This window comes from Elephas maximus, chromosome 3 (genome assembly GCF_024166365.1).
Source record: "Elephas maximus indicus isolate mEleMax1 chromosome 3, mEleMax1 primary haplotype, whole genome shotgun sequence".
Classification (NCBI taxonomy): domain Eukaryota; kingdom Metazoa; phylum Chordata; class Mammalia; order Proboscidea; family Elephantidae; genus Elephas; species Elephas maximus.
Genome location: NC_064821.1, coordinates 136,509,362 through 136,529,884, shown reverse-complemented (window position 1 = coordinate 136,529,884; position 20,523 = coordinate 136,509,362). Strand labels below are relative to the sequence as shown.

The 20,523-nt window shown below is 41.7% G+C and overlaps 2 protein-coding genes across 7 annotated transcripts in view; one reads left to right on the top strand and one right to left on the bottom strand.

Moving 5' to 3' along the window:
- Positions 1–6,219, bottom strand: part of HS2ST1 (heparan sulfate 2-O-sulfotransferase 1) — a 224,509-nt gene extending 218,290 nt beyond the window's left edge. For 2 of the 6 annotated variants that reach the window (XM_049879679.1, XM_049879680.1), the window contains exon 1: positions 5,544–5,673. In XM_049879679.1, coding sequence (XP_049735636.1) covers positions 5,544–5,673 — 130 coding nt within the window. Of the gene's footprint in view, positions 1–4,621; positions 5,118–5,543; positions 5,674–5,843 lie in introns of those variants that run through there. The other 4 variants (XM_049879681.1, XM_049879683.1, XM_049879684.1 and 1 more) reach the window with 3 other exon arrangements.
- SELENOF (selenoprotein F) overlaps positions 5,663–20,523 on the top strand; it is a 44,821-nt gene continuing 29,960 nt past the window's right edge. The window contains exon 1 of the mRNA XM_049879690.1: positions 5,663–5,746. Coding sequence (XP_049735647.1) covers positions 5,672–5,746 — 75 coding nt within the window. The 5' untranslated portion in view covers positions 5,663–5,671. The remainder of the gene's footprint in view (positions 5,747–20,523) is intronic.

Here is a 20,523-nt window from a genome sequence, read left to right as displayed (position 1 = left end):
AATGAAGTCTTTTCAACATAACGTACTAATCTTCCCACAGAATTTTTTTCATAACTGATATGCTTGTCTCCAAAATCTAATTCACAAGCTGCATATTGTAATATGTTAACACTAAACACAAACAAAAAACACACTCCATCAAATATGAAACATCTACAGTAAGTCAGTGATTCTTACTATTAAAGAGATCCCATATTCCTTTGCAAATCTGATGAAAGCTATGCATATATTTCAGGGAATTTATGGATGCCTTGAAGCATACATAAGACTCTAAGTCTTAAAGAATCGCTGATTGGTGGAAAAGAACAGAGTCCAAAAATGATCCAAGAACATTTGAAAGCTTAAAATATGATTAAAAGGATTCTAACACACAGTTACTACGGGAAAAAATGCATTACTTACTAAAATATTTAGCATAAGTAACTATTCACTGACATTACAATAAATATAAATATATGAACTGTTTAAAGAGCTAACTATAAAATACTGTGATAAAATAGAATGTGTACCATCTTGGTTGGGAAGAATCTGCTTAAGTATCATAGAAAAACTACTTGTCTAAATTGATAGATTTGACTGTGTAAAAATATTTTAAATTCTGTATAAGAAAGACACATCATAAACAAAGCCAAGGTTTTACAAATGACAGACTTGGAGAAAAACAGATGCGAGACGTATGACAGAAAAAGGGTTACTAATTCTAATGTTAAGAAAAACCTAATAATTTGTAAGAGAAACTAGCTAGTAGAAAAATAGATGAAAATGAACCAGCAGGTAAAAGGGAAGTAAGCATATGTAAAGATGTCCAACCTAACTCAAAGTTGGGGGAACATAAATTAAAGCAAAAACATCATTTCACAGCCTCAGACTAGCGAAAATTAAAAGCTGATAGTATCCAGTGCTCGTAAGCATGTGGGGGCAGTGTAAATTACTGTAAACTTTTAGAAAATAATTTTTTGGAAAGTAATTTTAAAATCTGTTAAATTACAAAACACCTATAACCTTTGTCCTAGCAATCCCACATATAAGAGAACCTAGTCTACTCACATCAACACATGAGGAGATAACTGGACATAAAAGCGTGCTTCTTGTAGCACTGTTTGTAATAATGAGAGAAAAAATGGTTAAAAAAGGGGGGGCAGGGCACTACCTGAACGTCCATTACTGGCATAATGGCTTAATAATTTATAGGATATATATACTGTGGATTATATACTGTGGAATATTATACAACTATTAGAATAAGTCAAGTTTATATACATTGATCTGGAAAGGTGTCTCTACCACATGGGGGGAAAAAACAAGTTTTAGAGTGACAGGTATACCATGACCCCATACTTGTTTAAAAAAAAAAGAAAAAATTAAAAACTGTACCTCATTTTTAAGCAAGTCCTATTCATATATTTAATTGTCCAAAGTGGTCAATGAATACACCTTTAATTTTAAATATATCTATTGATCTATCAGATATTTCACCATCAAAACACTGCACTCTCAAACCAAGGTGCATACAAGGCATTATGAGACAATACCATGAACCTTCTACAACAGAAAAGATAATAAACACTAAAAACTACTTTTAAAGGCAAAATGTTTGATAGTTCTTCTGATGCCAAAATTAAAACAGTTTTTAATGTTATGATTTTACATTTATAGAAAGCAACCACAATTTTTTTTTTTCCCTGTACCAGAAATAAGCTATCTATTTCAGTCGTTTCATTGGGTGAAATAATTATGTTCATTATACAGATATAAACAAGGGGCAGGCATTATAGTAAGGCAATCCCTTTGTGTCAGAAATTGGATTTTCTCAAGATGATATTCATTCCTAGCAATAAATGCAATTAGAAATTGGTATTGCAGTTTCAAAATTATATTCAAACAGCTAAATCTTAGTGTAATGCCAATATAAAGTCTCAAATAGCATAGTATAATTAAAGGAACACTTGATTTGGAATCAGATTTACCTGGGTTCTGATCAAGCTCTGCAACTTACAAGCTATGTGATCTTGGGCAAGTTATATAACCTCTGAGCCTTTTCCAACATCCGTAAATATGGTTTTCTATGGCATCCTTTAAGTGCTACGGCTGCTAACCAAAGGGTCGGCAGTTTGAATCCACCAGGTGCTCCTTGGAAACTCTATGGGGCAGTTCAACTCCATCCCATAGGGTCACTATGAGTCGGAATCGACTCGACGGCACTGGGGTTTTTACGGCATTCTTAGAAGATTAAGTAAGAATATCACAGATAAAAGGTGCTTATACAGTCTGATGGTCAATGTGCCTTCTGCCTTCTTTTCCCAAGGGGCCAAATTACTAACTGGCAACATCTCTTTTAATATTGACTTTTATAAGACTTTACAAAAAAAATCAAGACTGCTGATGCAAACATAAAGTTATACATTTTTTGCCATGTTTTTGCATCTCTAGGGAATCATTACATCCTTCAACTGTTTTGTTTTTGAAGCTCCTTTTATACGGTCGCAATGAGTTGGAATCGACTCCACAGCAGCAGGTTGGTTTCTTCTTGGATCATTTTTGAGAATTACTTATTGTGACCCATATTTACTATTTCTGATAGAATAAGGTTTTTTTCTTTTAAAACAATTATGAGAAACATATTATTTCTTACCTGTGGCTTTCTACAACTTTAGATAACTTTTTTTTTTAAATCAGCCATGCTGTCTCTATGGAAATCACTCTAAGTATTGTGAAAAAAAATGTTAAGGAAAGAAAAGCAAAAGTTGAAGTTATTCATTCCATCCCACTGTTATGTGTCTAAGAAATCAACTCCAGAGAATTCCAAATACCAACACAACAAAGAATATAAATTTTAATTCTCACACAACTTTCAACTTCCTCTAAAAGGAATCATTTTTGTCTGTAATGCTGGGTCATTAATGAGGTGAGAATATGACCCTGAATGCTGCTAAAAGTATCTTAAGCAAAAAGAAAAAGGGTATTGGTGAATCTACTTATACAAGACACATGTTAATAAAATCATGGTAAATAAATTTGGTATTGCTTCAGAATCGCACCCGGCAATTTTTACTCTAGTGTTGAGGACTGGGATTATCGTCATCTCTTCAACTTCAGTTGCACTTCGATCAGCCTTACTTGATGCTCTTTAATACAGTCCTCTTTAAAATGTCTCCACGGCTTTCACAAAGTCTACCAAAACTGGAAATAGTTGGCTACCATATGTAATATTACTTCTTGGGATATTTTCCCTAAAAATTAATCATAATCCACAGCAGCATCTAGCTGTTCCTTGGAGTTACACCTTGGTCTAAATTATACTGCTGAAAGTATTTTATTGCTTGATTTCCAAAGGTATTTTAACTGATGCTGAGGTGAAAGTGTACGCATAAAAACACTTCATGTTACTTTTCCACGCACAAATTACAGTCTCTTCAGTTGGTTTTTGGAAACCCTGGTGGCATAGTGGTTAAGTGCTACAGCTGCTAACCAAAGCACAGGCAGTTCAAATATGCCAGGCACTCCTTGGAAACTCTATGGGGCAGTTCTACTCTGTCCTATAGGGTCGCTATAAGTCGGAATCAATCGACAGCACTGGGCTTTTCTGGGTGTACATTTTCAAATCAAATTTTATCGCTGACATTCTTTTAACACTTGCTCCCCATCCTGAGCTCTTCCAAATGCCAAAGCTGCCTGTTAATCTTAAAGTGCCTATTATCTGCGCATTTTTCTGGTCTTTTACCACTTCACATTCCAAGTTTTGTACTTGAGACCCCTTCACGTCTTAAAGCAAGCACCGTTAACTCCTTACAGTACTTAACCATACGGTTAACCTTCCGCCTAATCTTACTTTCCCTTTCATAAATGTAAACCTCGCTATAACTCCTCTTCGGCGTTACCTCCTCTCCTAAATTTACTCCATCTGCACTGCCGCGAACGCAATTTATACTCCCCTTTCTTAAGCCCAAACTTTCATCAGTTTAGCGCTACTACAAAATACTTTAAAGCCCCGGATTCCTAGTTTCGGTACTCCGTGGAAGCTTTTTATGTGCTTTCTTGTCCTACCTGGGCAGCCTACCTCTCCCGTCAGTTGTGCGGTCCCTTGCTGCCCCCAGCACTGGAGTGCAACTCACTACAGTGTATTTCTTTTATTCACCATCGCTCCCCGCATCTCCTTCCATTTCTGCGCATCTATTTATTCCTTCGCGAATCCTCGCCCCAAAAGATTCCGTATACAGGTTGTCCACATCTCAAATTACAATAAATTCTCGCCTGACACTGCCGGGGCTTTCTAAACGACTTTTAAGAGCACACGCGAGGCTGAACGTTTCTATCTCCTCCAGCAGCACCCGCTCCCTACTGAGTTCGGTCTTCTCATGCGCGCTCTTCATGGAATCCCTACTTCGGAGCAACCTTTTGGCTCCGGGAAGTCCAACCTTGCAGCCTCTGCCCCGTGACCTCGCGAGCCCAGCACGCCACTCAGCTTAATTCACCCCATTCTTGGAGCTTGTCCTCTCGATGTCCCCCAGTCCCAGCTCCCCGAGCCAGACCCCAGGTGAGACGAACGCCATTCGCTCCGGTTGCAATACCTCCCCGACCCGGCCCCTCACACCACTCAGTCCGGAGCGGCTCGGCTCCTCACCTAGCTTCGACCGGGACTCCTCCAGTTTCTGGATCTGGTTCTCCAAGAAGAGCATCGCCACCGCGAAGGCCACCACCGCCAGCAGCTGCAACTTGGGCGGCATCATAATCCTGAGGAGCCCCATGAAACCCGCTGCTCGGGATCAAGACATACCGCGGGGGGCGGGGAGTGGGGCCCCGGAGGCGAGGGAGACGCCGGGAGGAGCCCACCGAGCCGGAGAGAGCGACTGCGAGAGAATCACCGCAGCGACCCCCCTTCTTGCCTCCCCGGTCCCCCGCCCCCAGACGCCAGTACCCACGCCGCCGATACCCGCTTTTCCTCAGCGGACTCAACGGCCACCTCCTCCAAAAGCCCGCGCAGCAAACAGCGCGAAGCGGCTGCCGAGCTCTCGCCTCCCTCTACTGCCTCAGTCCGGGACCCCCGAGCCAGCCTGCCCGCCTCCTTCTCTTCCTTCCTTCCCTCCCTCCTTTGCTCGCGGCCGCGCGCCCCGCCACCAGCGCTGCGGCTGCGGCTGCGCCGCCCTCGGCCCCGCCCCCTCCCCATCCCCCTCTGCCGCCACGCGCACGCATCCACGTACGCTGCTTGGCAACCAGAGGCTCCACCCTTCATCCCGTTCGGTTGTGCTTCTTGGCCCGAAGGACCGCGGCACATCGCTACCGTTTCGCGTTAAGGTTGGTTTCCTCTCCAAAGGTCTCAACTGAGGAAGCATTCGATTGGATAAATTTGGAGAAGGAGGCAGGCTGAAACTGGTGAAGGCGGTGCTTCTTGGCTGCTTGACAAAATGTCGTGAATGGAAGGAAGAAGCCGGGGATGCACAGATTGGGGAGTTTAGGAAAGTGCCTGATTTGGGCTAAAGAAAGGACCTAGTGACTGTCTCTCTATCCTATGATCTTTAAGGTTTTATATGCCCTTAGGTAATTACCCGTCTCTGCGGAATGAGATATTTGATGGCAACGGCCCTCAGCAGTCTGTTTTGGATCAGGCTCTGGAGTGGACGCCCCTAGCTGAGGGGTCCTCTGTCCAGCCAGAGACCTACGGAAGAAGTTGGCCATGGCGGCTGGACTGGGAGAGTGGTTTCGGCCGGCGTTTGGGCTGCGGCTGCTGTTGATCACTGTGCTTCAAGCGGTGAGTGGAGATCAGCTCCGCAGCTTCCTCAAGGCAAACGGGAGGGATTGCACCTAGGAAGACAGAAGATTTGGCCCCGTTTGGGAGCCACACTTACTTAGGGATTACTGCCTTCGGAATGCGACGTGGCTCCGTTCTTCCGTTCCTTATTCTTTCCCGCCCCGGGTTTCTTGCGGCGCTCTTCTCCAGACTTCAGACTGGGTCTTGAGGTCTTGAGTATTTATCTTAACTTACAGCGCTCCAGTTAAAAAAAAAATCTATAAATCACACGGTGAAAAAAGAAAGCAATAAACTTGGAAAGGAGTGAACGTTTTCTAAACGGACAGAAACGCAATAGATTACCGTTCTTTATGACGAGACTCCCAAACCCTAGAGGAAAGCCCTCTCAGTTCTTTGGTCCAGGCTTACAATTCCAGTTTGCTTTTCTCTCTTGTTAGTGTTCTCTCTACTTCAGTGTTACGCAGCCTTTTACCTCGGTTCACTGGCATTCACGTACCACTGTGTGTACTTCAGTACGGTTTGTGGTTTTAAACAATGTTACTGCACTAACAAGAGCTTCTTTATACGAAAGTATGTATACTTTTTAAAGTGGACTTTTTAAAACGATGGTCTTAATCTTTTAAAATTACGCTGTGTAGTCAAGGTTTATTGTTCTTTGTTTTGTGTTCGTTTTTCCCAATTAGTGGAATAGATGCGTTCTATAATTACTGAATCTTTTGACTTATTTTCCTATTCATTTACGAAACAACTGTGAGGTTTCCAATTCATACTTTGCTACCTGGATAATAAAACTTTTTATAGCCCCTTTGTTAGTTTTTGGAGTGAGCCCTGGTGGTGCAGTAGTTAAGCGTTGTGACTGCTAACCAAAATGTCGGCGGTTCGAATCCACCAGCCGCTTCTAGGAAACCCTATGGGACAGTTCTTTTCTGTTTTATAGGGTCGCTATTTTTTTTTATGAGTCAGAATCGACTAGGTGGCAACGGTTTTTTTTTTTTTTTTACCGGTGTTAGCTTTTATCTTATTTAAGCTTAACTCTTTCTTCAGATAGTCTCTTTACAGGGCCTACTGAAAATTTTTCTCCCAGAAGACCTGGTTTATTTGATTTGTCCATCATTTAAGGGGAACTGGAGACTATACCCTGGAGCCCTGGTGGCACAGTGATTAAGAGCTGAGGTTGCTAACCAAAAGGCCAGCAGTTCAGATCCACCAGCTGCTCCTTGGAAACCCTATGGGTCAGTTCTGCTCCGTCCTGTAGGGCCACTATGAGTCAGAATCGACTTGATGGCAGTGGGTTTTGGGAGACTATACCCTAGGTCTGCTTTTTGTTATGGAAGGAATTCGAAGCATCTTTCTGTTTTACTTTTCCTTCCTTGCCCAAGGGGTGAATTCTTTCTCTCTCTAATTAATATCCCAGTACCCCCATCATCATTATTACTCATATCTGGTACCTTAGAAATTCCTTAAAGACCTGTCCCCAAATATTCTACTTTTTAAGATTGTTTGCCAAAGTGTAGTAATTTCTTTAAGTTTTTTTTTTTTTTACTCCTAGGCAAAGGTAAAAAGGAATGACATTTCAGGCTGCCTTCTGATTTCCCTGTCTGTTTGATTATTTCAGTTATCTATAGCTATGTAACCGTTGCAAAACTTAATGGCTTAAAACAATGGTATCATAATTTTGTGAGTTGGCTGGGCAGTTCCTCTGCTGACTTTCTCTGGCCTCATTTATTCGACTGTGTTGAACTAGCGGGTCAGCTGGACTGCAAGATCCAAGATGGCCTTATTCATAGTTCATATTGTCATTTACATGGACTCGGTTCTCCTGCATGTGTCCTCTCATCCTCCAGGAGGCTGGACCAACTTCTTTAAATGGCAGTCTCAGGGCTGCACTCCAAAAGGGTGAAAACTACACTACCTCCTGAGGCCAAGCCTTCAAAGTCACATACATCACTTCCACCACACAGTATTTGATAAAACAAGTTACAAGGCCAGTCCAATTTCCAGGATGGGGAAATAGACTCTGTCTCAGCATGGGAGAAGTGAAAGAGTTAGGAATGACAGAGTCTCATTGCAGTGTCCATACCAGAATAGGAAGGATTTAATGGCCTTAGACAGCCTACTGCAGTAACCATCCGCAGAATGCAAGCCAGAAAGTTGGGTGTCATCTTTGACTCTTTCCTTTCCTTACATATTCAGGCAATTACCAAGTCCTGTTCATTTTATTCCCTAAGTATTTCTCAAACCTATCTACATATTGTTAACCCCTAGTTCATGCCACATCTTCATCTTCATCCTGAGAAATAACAACTCACCCTTTGAATTATCTCCGCCTGTATTCAGATTCTAAATGATTGCTTTGCAAGGTTCCCAGTTGCCCAAGCCAGAAATGAGTCATTTTAAATTCATCTCTTTCCTTTCATTCTCCAAATAAAATACGTTGTTGCTTATTGTTGTTGTGAGCTGCCTTTGAATCTACTCATGGTGACCCCACGCACAATAGAAATGCTGCCCAGTCCTGCTCCATCCCCATGATTGGTTACAGATCAGACCATAGTGATCCATAGGGTTTTCATTGTCTGATTTCTAGAAGTAGATCACCAGACCTTTCTTCCTACTCTTAGTCTGGGAAAAAAAAGAAAAAATTCTTTTTTTTTTTTCCCAGACTAAGAGTAGTCTGGAAGCTCTGCTAAAATCTGTTAAGCATCATAGCAACACACAAGCCTCCACTGCAGACAGGTGGTGGCTGCACATGAGGTAACATTGGCTGGGGATCAAACCCAGGTCTCAGACCCACATGGAAAGTGAGAATTCTACCACTGGACCACCACTGCCCTCACAATTACTCGTTAAGTCCTTAAAAATCTCTGAGCCAACCCACAATTCTGTTTCCACAGGCAAATTTAGGCTTTGTTTGCCTTGAATTGGAGCCTTGGTATCATAGTGGTTAAAGCACTTGGCTGCTAACCCAAAGGTCAGTGGTTCGAACCCTCCAGTTGCTTCACAGGAGAAAGATGTGGCAGTCTGCTTCCATAAAGATTTACAGCCTTGGAAACTCTCTGGGGCAGTTCTACTCTGTCCTATAGGATCACTGTAAGTCGAAATCAACTTGATGGCACTGGGTTTGGTGTAGTTTGGTTTGCCTTGAATTACTAAAACCACTTCCTAACTAGTCTCTCCATCTCTTTTCTCCCTTTCCAATCCAGTCTCTACAGTACATCCAAAGTGATCTTGCTAAAATTTAAAACTGAATGCTTGAAACTCTTCTGTGGTTTTCTTGCTTTTAAGGTGAAGTCTGTCCTCCTTCACATGACTAGTCTATCCAGGGTTATTTTCCAACATTTCCTGTGGTGCACTGCCTAAGCACTCGGCTGCGAACCGAAAGGTTGACAGTTCAAACCCACCAGCCACTGCACAGGAGAAAGATGTGGCAGTCTGCTTCCATAAAGATTAAAGCTTTGAATACCCTATGGGACATTTCTACTTTGACCTGTAGGGTCGCTATGAGTCAGAATCCCCTTGATGGCAACAGGTTTTTTGGGGAGAGGGAGGAACAGGTAGGGGTGGCAGCTGGGGCCACTTGTTTTAGTATATCTCACATACCATGTTGTCCTTCATGCCAGGTCTTTGAACTTGATGTTGCCTCTGCGTAGGAGCAGCTTCCCAGCATTCCAGCTTCCCATCCTCTCCCCTGCTCACAACAGAAATATGGCTATCTACTTATTCTCTAACCCTTCAGGTCTCAACTGAGAAGTCACTTCCCCAGGAAAGCTTCATATACCCCAAGTCTAGGTGTCTGTCCTATGTGTGCAAATGGTGATTAATACTTTTTTCTCTCAGGCAGTTTTCATGGTATTTGTTATGGATTGAATTGTGTCCCCCACAAATATGTGTCATAAATCCTAACCCCTGTACCTGTGGTTTGGAGCCCTGGTTGCACAGTGGTCAACAGCTCGCCCGCTAACCAAAAGGTCGACAGTTCGAATCCACTGGTCACTCCTTGGAAACCATATAGGGCAGTTCTACTCTGTTCTATAGGATGACTATGAGTCAGAATTGACTTGACAGCGATGCGTTTGGTTTGGGTTATACCTGTGGTTATAGTCCCATTTGGGAATGAGTTTTTTTTGTTATGTTAATGAGGCAATATTAGTGTAGAGTGTGTCTTAAATCAGTCTCTTTTGTGGTATAAAAAGGCAAATTAAGCAAACAAGTAAGCAGAGATGGGAGAAGATAGATACCAGGACACATGAAGATTGCCAGGGGACCCAGGAACAAGCTGAAAGGAGACAAGGACCTTCCCCCAGAGCCAACAGAGAAAGTGTTCCTTTAGAGCAAGCTCCCTGAATTTGGGCTTCTAGCCTCCTACAGTGTGAGAAAATAAATTTCTGTTTGTTATATCCATCTGCTTGTGATATTTCTGTTATAGCAGCACAAATAATTAAGAGTGTTCTTTTGTAATTTTTTTGTATTGGTATTCTCCCACAGACTTGACTGGAGCCCTCTAGAAAGGGACCTTGACTTTCCTCTTCGCTTTAGGGTACATATCCAGTGGTATAATACCTGATATCTAAATGAGGTATTTGATGAATGAATCAGATAATCCGTGAGCCAAAAAACCAAACTGGTTGCTGTCAAGTCGATTCTGATGCATAACAACCCTGTAGGACAGGGTAGAACTGCCACATACTGTTTCCAAGGAGTACCTATAAACTGCTGACCTGTTGGTTAGCAGCCATAACTCTTCACCACTACACCACCAGGGTTTTCAATCCATGAGCAAAGATCTGAAAATATAGAAGTATGAGACCTGCTTGATTGGAAACTGTTTTGAAGGGGTGCTTGTCATTATCAACTATATATTCCAGTTAGCTTCAGTGGTCCCAACTGGAGGTGTATATCAATATCTTAGGGGGGTAGGAGGGCTAACATAGAAATACTTGAGCTCTGCCTTGAATCTCCTGAAAGCTCTACAACTCTAGTTGTAAATATACCCTAGACAGAAACCTTTTGAGGACAGGAATCAACTTATCCATGATTTTGTGAGGGCATGACACCCTAATTTTACACAGTAAGCCATCAAATAAAACTGCTGGATTATCAACCACACCACATTATTCCACTTGAATATTACTAGAGATAGGCGTTCTGCATGCATCCTCTCTCTTAAAGCGTTCTCTGTAAATTCCCCGTATTGAGTTCATACTCATGAGGAAGTATAACTTAGTGGAAACACTAAACTTTATGAAAATCTATGTTTTAGTTTTAACTGCTAGAACTCACTGTAAGCTAAGACATTAATTTACTCATGGCCTTAGTTTCCTTAGTTCCTTTTCTGTAAAGTAAGGTCATTAGATAAAATGCTAGAATCAACTCAAAGTAACATATACTCTGTCTCTTACATCCAAAAAAAACCAAACCTGTTACTGTCCAGTCGATTCCAACTCATAGCGACCCTAGAGGACAGTAGAACTGCTCCATAGGGTTTCCAAGGATGAACTGCTGACCTTTTGGTTAGCTGCCTGAACTCTTAACCAGGGTTCCCTCCTTTACATATTATGCCATTATGCTTTGTACTGTATTGTACTATCCACAGTCTTAACCACATAGTTGTGTGTGTCCCTACACACCTCTTCCCCAGCCAATTAGAATGTAGCCGAAGGGAATACTAACTCATTGCTATCCAGCGGTTTCCGACTCACAGCGACCCTGTAAGACAGAGTAGAACTGCCCCGTAGGGTTTCCAAGGCTAGGGTCACTGTAGGGTTGCTATGAGTTGGAATCAACTCAACAGCAACTGGTTTGGTTGTTTTTTTGTTTTCTTTGGTTTAATTTTTACGGAAGCAGAATGCCACATTTTTCTGCCACAGAGCAGCTGGTGGGTTTGAACTGCAGACCTTCCAGTTAGCAGCTGAATGCTTAACCACTGTGCCACCAGGGCTCCTTAAAGGGAATACAGGAACCATTTTTCTATTTGTTTTTCATTGTGCCCCAAATGTATTTGTTCATTTGAATCTCTCTGAGATGTAAATGGACTCTGGTTAATTTGTGGTGTTCCATACCAACGGCCACCAGGATATCTGCAGCTTATGTAGAGCAGTGATGAACCCTACCCACTCCCAAACATACAAAAATGACTCCAGGAAAAGAAAGGGGGTCCTGGAAGTGAGAACCAGCAAAATTCACCCTTGTCAATCTGTTTTGGTGGTGTAGTGGTTAAGAGCTTAGCTGTTGACCAAAAGGTGGGCAATGTGAATCCACCAGCCACTCCTTGGAAACCACGTGGGGCAGTTCTACTCTGTCCTGTAGGATCACTGTGAGTTGGAATCCACTGCAACAGGTTTGGTTTTTCTTTTTTGTGGAAGGTTTATACCAAGATACTTGCCTTTCATGTGGGAAAATCAGGGTTGATTCCAACAAGTGTACCTCGTATGCAGCCATCACCCATCAACACCTTGTGGGTTGTGTGTTGCTGTGCTGCTGAACTGGTTTCAGCAGAGCTTCCAGGCTAAGACAGAGTAGGAATAAAAGCCTGCTGATCTACTTCCAAAAATCAGCCAATGGAAGCCCTAAGGATCACAATGATCTGCAACCAGTCATAGGAATGGCACAGGACTGGGCAGCATTTTGTCCTGTTGTGCATGGGGTCACCATGAGTCATGGCCAGCTGGACAGCAGATAACAACAAGGCTTATACCAAACCAAATCTGTTGCTGTAGAATCGATGTCGACTCATAGCAAGTCTGTAGAGAGTAGAACTTCCACATAGGGTATCCAGGGAGCACCTGGTGGATTCGAACTGCTGACCTTTTGGTTAACAGCTGTAGTTCTTAACTACTAGGCCACCAGGGTTTCCAGGGTTATACCAGTATATGTAAATCCTGTCTCTTCTATAATGATTAGCTTTTTTAAGAAAAGAAACCGACAAAAGCCTTGAAAATGAAGTGGAATATGGAAGCTTGTTTGAAAAGCAGTAAAAGTTAGAAAAACTTCTATTTCTCAGTTTGCTCAAGGGTATAAGAAAGCCATGTAGAGTTAAATAGTTGGTAATAGTAAAGGTTAGCCAAATCTTTGGGACCTCACCCAAACCCACTGCCATCGAGTCTATTCCAACTCATAGCGATCCTATAGGACAGAGTAGAACTTCCCCATAGAGTTTCCAAGGAGCGACTGGTGGATTTGCACTGCGGACCTTTTGGTGAGCCGCCGTAGCACTTAAAAACCACTATACCACCAGGGTTTCCTTGGGACCTGACAGATAAGTTTAAAAAAAAGGAGGGAGGGGGCCAAGATGGCTGACTAGGTAGAAGCTACCTTGGATCCCTTTTGCAACAAAGACTTGGAAAAACAAGTGAATCGATCACATATATGACAATCTACAAACCCTGACCATAAACGCAGATCTAAAGACTCTTGACCTGAGTGACAGAGACTGAGAACGAACAACCATGGGGAAGCAGCGACTGTTTTCAGAGCCTGGAGCCAGCGTCCCAGTCAGGAAACATTGGCGCCGGACTTTGGACTGGGCGCAGGGAAGCTGAGCAGAGCATCCTGAGACAGCGCAAACACGGAGTGCAGCCCTACCCCCCAGAATTGACCTCAGGGGAACCCCAGCCAGTGCACGCAGGCAGCACAGCGACGTGGCTGACAGGAAGAGAAGTCACCGGGAGGCAGCGACTGGTTTTGGAGCCGGGAGTGCGGCGTCCCAGCCGGGGAACCTTGGCGCTGGGCTTTGGACTGGGAGCGGAGGAACTAACCGCGGCTTCTGAGACAGCGCAAGCACGGGACGCGGCCTGACTCTCGGGGGCAATCTCTACACAGCCAGCGCACACAGTGGACGTGCCCCTCAGGAATCTCAGATAAAACAGTCATCCCAAGCAAGATAAGTACCTTTGGCTATATTCTGGGGTACTACTCTCCCCTATTTATCTGAACCCTCCCCTCCCCTTCCCAGGTGGCTTCATTAACATTGGAATTTCCTGAGCCAGGCAGCAAACTGCCCTGCGGTGTTTCTTTCTTTTCTTTTGGTCTTTTCCTAACCCATTCTCCTGTCCTGAGAGAAGGAGCTACAAAAAACCCAGGGACCAAAAATCCTTCCCTGATTGGACTAAAAACACAGAACCAGCTCCAGCCAAGCATGTGTGATCCACAATCTCGGGCTTTCATCCCTACAGGGAACAAGATGGCTATTACAATGCAAAGGCATTTCTGATAGGGATCTGACTATACTTGTTTTAGCGGATTACTGGAAAGACAAGTTTCCCAGGTCTGATATCTCTGTGTATTCAACAGAGCCCTCACCCACAACAGGGAACTGAGGGCTGAAGCTCCCCCCAGACCACCTAGCCTCCAGCCTTAGGGGTCTAAGGAGGGTGACACCTACCAATCTGTAGAGGTACTTGCATTGGGGGCCTAAGGTACAGCTGCAGAGCCCACCCACCAAAGTGCTTTAGGAATAGAGACACAGCTACCTCACTGGCACTTGGGGGAAGCCTGTCAGCATCCTGCTCCCCCTGGAGTGTGAAACCCTGCTGCTACTAGAATCTGGTGCACACAACTATCACCATAGGTGACAGTCTGCACCACACACTTGATGACCCAAAATCAGATTCTACTCAAGAATAGTGAACAGACTCTTAGGCTTATATATCTGGTAACAGCCCAAACAGCTGGTAATAGGACATAAGTGATTCAAGGGCTACAACAATCAAAACAGCACAATCTAGTAGCCCATCTACGTATATTGAAAGAAAACAAAACAAGATAAGATTCAGTGAGCAAATAAAGAATAAATCACTACAATATCTTTGAGATGGCTCAGAGACAGCAGTCGATATCAAACTACGTAAAGAAGCAGACCATGATTGCTTCTACAACTCCCCAAATTAAAGAATCAAAATCTTTCCCAAATGAAGATACAATCCTGGAATTGCCAGATACAGAATATAAAAAACTAATTTACAGAATGCTTCAAGACATCAGGGATGACCTCAGAAATGAAATAAGGCAATCTACAGAAAAAGCCAAGGAACACACTGGTAAAGCAGTTGAAGAACTCAAAAAGATTATTCAAGAACATAGTGGAAAAATTAATAAGCTGCAAGAATCCATAGAGAGACAGCATTCAGAAATCCAAAAGATTAACAATAAAATTACAGAATTAGACAATGCAATAGCAAGTCAGAGGAACAGACTCAAGCAGTTGGAGTGCAGAGTGGGAAATCTGGAGGACCAGGGAATTGACACCAATATAGTGGGAAAAAAATCAGATAAAAGAATTTTAAAAAATGAAGAAACCCTAAGAATCATGTGGGACTCTATCAAGAAGAATAACTTGCGTGTGATTGGAGTCCCAGAACAGGGAGGGATATCAGAAAACACAGAGAGAATAGTTGAAGATCTCTTGGCAGAAAACTTCCCTGACATCATGAAAGACGAAAGGATATCTATCCAAGATGCTCATCGAACCCCATTTAAGATTGATCCAAAAAGAAAATCACCAAGACATATTATCATCAAACTTGCCAAAACCAAAGATAAAGAGAAAATTTTAAAAGCAGCCAGGAATAAAAGAAAGGTCTCCTACAAAGGAGAATCAATAAGAATAAGTTCAGACTACTCAGCAGAAACCATGCAGTCAAGAAGGCAATGGGATGACATATAGAGAGCACTGAAGGAGAAAAACTGCCAGCCAAGGATCATGTATCCAGCAAAACTCTCAAATACGAAGGCGAAATTAAAACATTTACAGATAAACACAAGCTTAGAGAATTTGCAAAAACCAAACCAAAGCTACAAGAGATACTAAAGGAAATTGGTCAGAAAACCAGTATCAGGTACCAGCACAACACAAGGTCACAGAACAGAACATCCTGATATCAACTCAAATAGGGAAATCACAAAAACAAATTAAGATTAATTTTTAGAAAAGGAAGGAGGCAAAGATTCCTTGACACTTGAAGGTAAGCTACTGCTGTGAATAGAGGATGAAACTATCGTCAGAACTTAGTTCATACTTTGTTAATTCACACCTCTGAGTCCTTAGACTAGAGGAGTTCGGTTTTTATCACTGTGTCTGCACCTCTGAATAGCTGTAATTTCAAGTTAATAGCAATGGATAGCTATCAACAATTCAGTGAGGTCACAACTGGGAGGGTATAGTGAAAGTACATTTTGAGTATGCTTAAACGTTAGAAAAGTGGTATTTTGGTGCAGCCCAAGGGAGCTGTTTACCAGGACTAGGAGGTATTCTGTCCTTCATTCAGCTGATACATAGTATTTCTTCAGAAAGGCGCTGTGCTGAGAAGCAGTGCGGTATGATACTCTTTATCATTGATTCTGATACTCCCTTTTTTTCAAAGGTTAATGTTCAGCATGAGGTTACAATCAATGGATTGCACAGTTAGAGTTGTTAACATTTTTGTTGTTATTCTTAGTGGCAATAAAAGTGAAATCATTATAAAAACTGAAATGCTTAATAATGTCAGAATTGTTAATTAAGTGTGTTTTATAAAATAAAATGGTTTATCAAGGATTCCGTGAAGAGTTTTGAGGGCAGGCCAGGATTAGGCTGCCACCAATTTTTTGTTGTGTAGATTTAAGCAAATTACCTTAAGTATCCTAGCCTCAGTTTCTTTCACTGTAAAATGGGGATAGTAGTGAAATGCAAGGTAATTAAGATTAAATGGGATAATAACTTGAAGTGCTTAACAAAGTGTCTGTTTTGAGCTCCCTGTAATGGACGTGTTTCTGGTATTCATTTTCATGGGATTCATTTTGTAAAACCACCTATATGGTTTGTCTCAGGTTAGAAATCTTTTCAAAATTACATTAGAAACCTGTTAGTTTTCTGAGAGCAAAGACCAGTTAAGAGGCAAGTAAATGTATAAACATATAAATATAGTAAAACCCATGACTATACCAGACGTTTGTCTAAACAGGTAAAGTTACAAATTGTTAATCCAGTTTACCGCCAATCCACTTCCATAAGAGCTCATTATTACTAGAAGAGAATAAGTCAATTAATAATGATTGGAGGGGGATAGCATCTCTTAACCTACTTGGAAATGGGGAAAGTTAAACTGTTGCATGGCTATCCCAGTCATGATCATGTGCTTAGAATCTGTCTTTCTTACAAGTATGACTGATTATTTTAAAGTTTAATGTTTGACCTTAATGTGCAAATTTAAATGCTATCCATTTATTTTTTGTTAATAAAAAGATAGGTATAATTTTGATCTCTTCTGTAAACACTATGTAGCATTTGGTGTTTATCTGTGAAGTGCTTACAAATATCTACTAATGCCCTTAGATGCAAAGCCTTGAATGTGCAAAACCAATGATAGAACAAACTCTAGATATATTTCTCCTACCCTTGATCCCTGCCCCATTTCTAGTACTTAAATAAAGTACCCATAACCCTGATGACATAGTGGTTAAGAGTTTGGCTGCTAACCAGAATGTCGGCACTTCGAATCCATCAGGTGCTCCTTGGAAACCTGTGGGGCAGTTCTACCCTGTCCTGTAGGGTTGATATGAGTCAAAATTGACTTGACAGCAATGATTTTGGTATACCAGGCAATGGAGCCCTGATGGAACAGTGGTCAGGCGATTGGCTGCTAACCAAAAGGTCGATGGTTTGAATCCACCAGCTGCTCTGTGGGAGGAAGATGTGATAGTCTGCTTCTGTAAAGATTTACAGCTTTGGAAACCTTATGGGGCGGTTCTGCTCTGCCATGTAGGATGCTATGAGTTGGAATCAACTTGACAGCACTGGATATGGTTTGGTGGGTTATATACCAGGCAGGATACTAAATGCTGTCCGTACATTTTCTCATTTAATCCTCAAAACTCAGCGTGATAAGTGACAGTTACCCCTATTCTGAAGTTCAGAAGTAAAGTTGCTCCATGCTGGTATTTCAGTAATGTTGTCTTCAGGCTCAAATACATGTCACCTCTTCAGTAGGTGATTGGTAAATGCTAGAATAAAATTGTGTAGTGCAAATGCATGATTGTTCATTTGAGATCTTTATTTTATAAAACACACTTAATTAACAATTCTGACATTATTAAGCATTTCAGTTTTTAAATGATTTCACTTTTATTGCCTCTTTCAATTACTGTAGCAACCCTATAGGACAGAGTAGAACTGCCCCCATATGGTTTCCAGGGAGCGCTTGGTGGGTTCGAACTGCTGACCTTTTGGTTAGCAGCCCTAGCTCTTAACCACTATGCCACCAGGGTTAGGGTCACTGTGGGTTGGAATCGACTCAACGGCAACAGGTTTGGTTTGGGTTTTCAGTTACTGTGGCTGCATGGCAAATTAAAATTTGGTAATTTAAAACAATTGGGTTTTTGTTTTGTTTTTTGCTCACAGATTCTGTGGGTCAGGAATTCAGACAGGGCACAGCAGGGGTGGCCTGTCTGTTCCGTGGTTTCTTAGGCCTCAGCTGAAAGACTTGAAGTCTGGGGTCTGAAATCATTTGAAGGCTCTTTACTCACATGTCTAGTAGTTGATGCTAGTTGTCGCTAGGGGGCCTCAGTTGCTCTCCACATGGGCCTCTTCATGTGGTCTCTGTAGTTTGGACTTCTTTATAGCATGGTGGCTAAGTTTCAAAGGTGAGTGAGAGAGAGAGAACACACTAGCCAGCAGAGGCTGTTACTTTTTTATGACCTACTCTCAGAAATTGAATAGTATCACTTCCACTATCTGTTGATCAGAATAGTTGCAAGCCCCTGCCCAGATTCAAGGGAAGGGAACATAGACCCTACCTTTCAGTGGAGGAATGCCAGTCACACTGCAGGAAGAACATTTAGGGTGGTGTGTATATATTGATCCAACCATCTTTGGGAAATATAATTGAACACATTGTTATACTTGACTTTCAAATTAACCTGTGAAATAGATCAGACAGATCACTTTACTGATGGAACAATTACCAAAGTAAGTTCTTATAGCTAAACTAGAGAGATACAATACAAAAATTAACCCATAAACTTTTAGGCTGGAATACTTGATCAGGTTTCTTTTTACTGTATCTATTGTGAAGATTATATGCATTCCACATTCCTAAAGGGAAAAAATACAAAATATATAAGGTGTATCAAGTTAGGGTATGAACTAACATAAAGCCAATGGGATGGTCGACACGGGGGCGGGGATATGTCAGCTATACTTAATTTTTTACATTGGAAAATGCCACTAGTTTTTGATCTACCTGGTTCAGTCTAGAAGATCTGCAAACTGTTGCCAGTGGACCAAATCCAGCCAGCTGCCTATTTTTGTTAAGAAAGTTTTATTGGGACACAAACACACCCATTCCTATATATATTGTCTATGGCTGCTTTTGTGCTACAATAGGAGAGTTGAGTAGATTCAGCTGAATCAGGCCAGCAAAGCCCAAAATATTTACTATCTGACCCTTTGCATGAAAAGTTTACAGACCCTTAGCAGTCAGACTGAAATTCCCCTACTTGAGGCTGTGGCTTTATCTAATTCATTTGCTAAATATGTAAGAACTAGCACAAGTGCTATAAATACAGAGAAACAATACATGCCCTCAAAAGAGATCACAGTATTGTTTGGGGAGTCAGTCAGTCCTAGATTTATATATGGTACAGTGTCATGAGTGGTGCTATTTTACAGCTATGTACAAAATTATTTCTCAGAAGAAAAGTACTATGGCTAAAAATTCGGATCTAATTTTTTCAGAGAAGGCTTTTTAGAAGATTGATACTTTTGAAAATAAGAAGGAATTAACTAAGTGAGAAAAAATGGAAAAGAGCCATAGACACAGGGAGAAGTGTGGGCAAAGGTATGTTGAATTAAGAGTTTTATTCTTTGAGATACTAGAGTAATTCATTATAGCTGGAAAGAAAATGGGATTGGGGAAGTGATGAGAGACAGGGCTAGCAGTGACCATTTAAAATATTGAGGCAAGAAAAGATTTGAGATTGCTTTAAGAGATAGATTTGTCAAAACTTCTTAAGTGAATGGTTGTGAGAATGATGAAGAAGAATGAGGAGTCTAGGATGACTGACCTGGGCAGCAACTAGGTAATGAGGAAAAATGGTGCCATTTTACACAGATACTGAATGCATGAGAAAGTACAGATTTAAATTGAGAAGATAAGTTTCACTGTTGGAGGTTGTAACTTTTGCAGTGCATATACAACATCTAAATGAGACATCCAGTGAGCTGTTCGCTCTGGAAGTTTGACACCCAAGAAGAATTGGGAATTTTCAATAAATAGATGTTCAAAGCTGTGAATAAAGATGAGGTCATCCATAGAAAGTATGTAGAGCAAAGAGAGGGCTGAAAACAACTCTAGGGCAACAACAGCATTTAAGAGATGTGTAGAAGATGAAAGAGGAGGAAGGACAAGCTTTTTGAAGGAGCAGCTGGAGCAGCAAGAGATGTTTGAAGAAATCTAGTTGAGAGTGGTTATCACAGAAACCAAGGGAGGAGATAGTTTCAAGAGAGGATCGTCGGTTTTGAACGTCTTTGCATTTGGTGACTTTGGCAAATTCAGTGGAGTGGTAGGTTCAGAAACAGGCTATAGTTCAACTCAGAAATGACAAAGTGGAGAGAGCAGTTAGAACTAGAGGGCATGAATACGCTGAAGGATTAATGAAATGAAATCCTAGAGGAGAGGATCCAAAGGGATTCACTGAGATATGACAGAAGAACACGTGAAGGAAGAGAACTAATATTTTTTGAAAGCTTGTTTTACCAGTCAGTTTGATTCATTATTTTATATAAGTCTTCCCATTTAATCTTTACA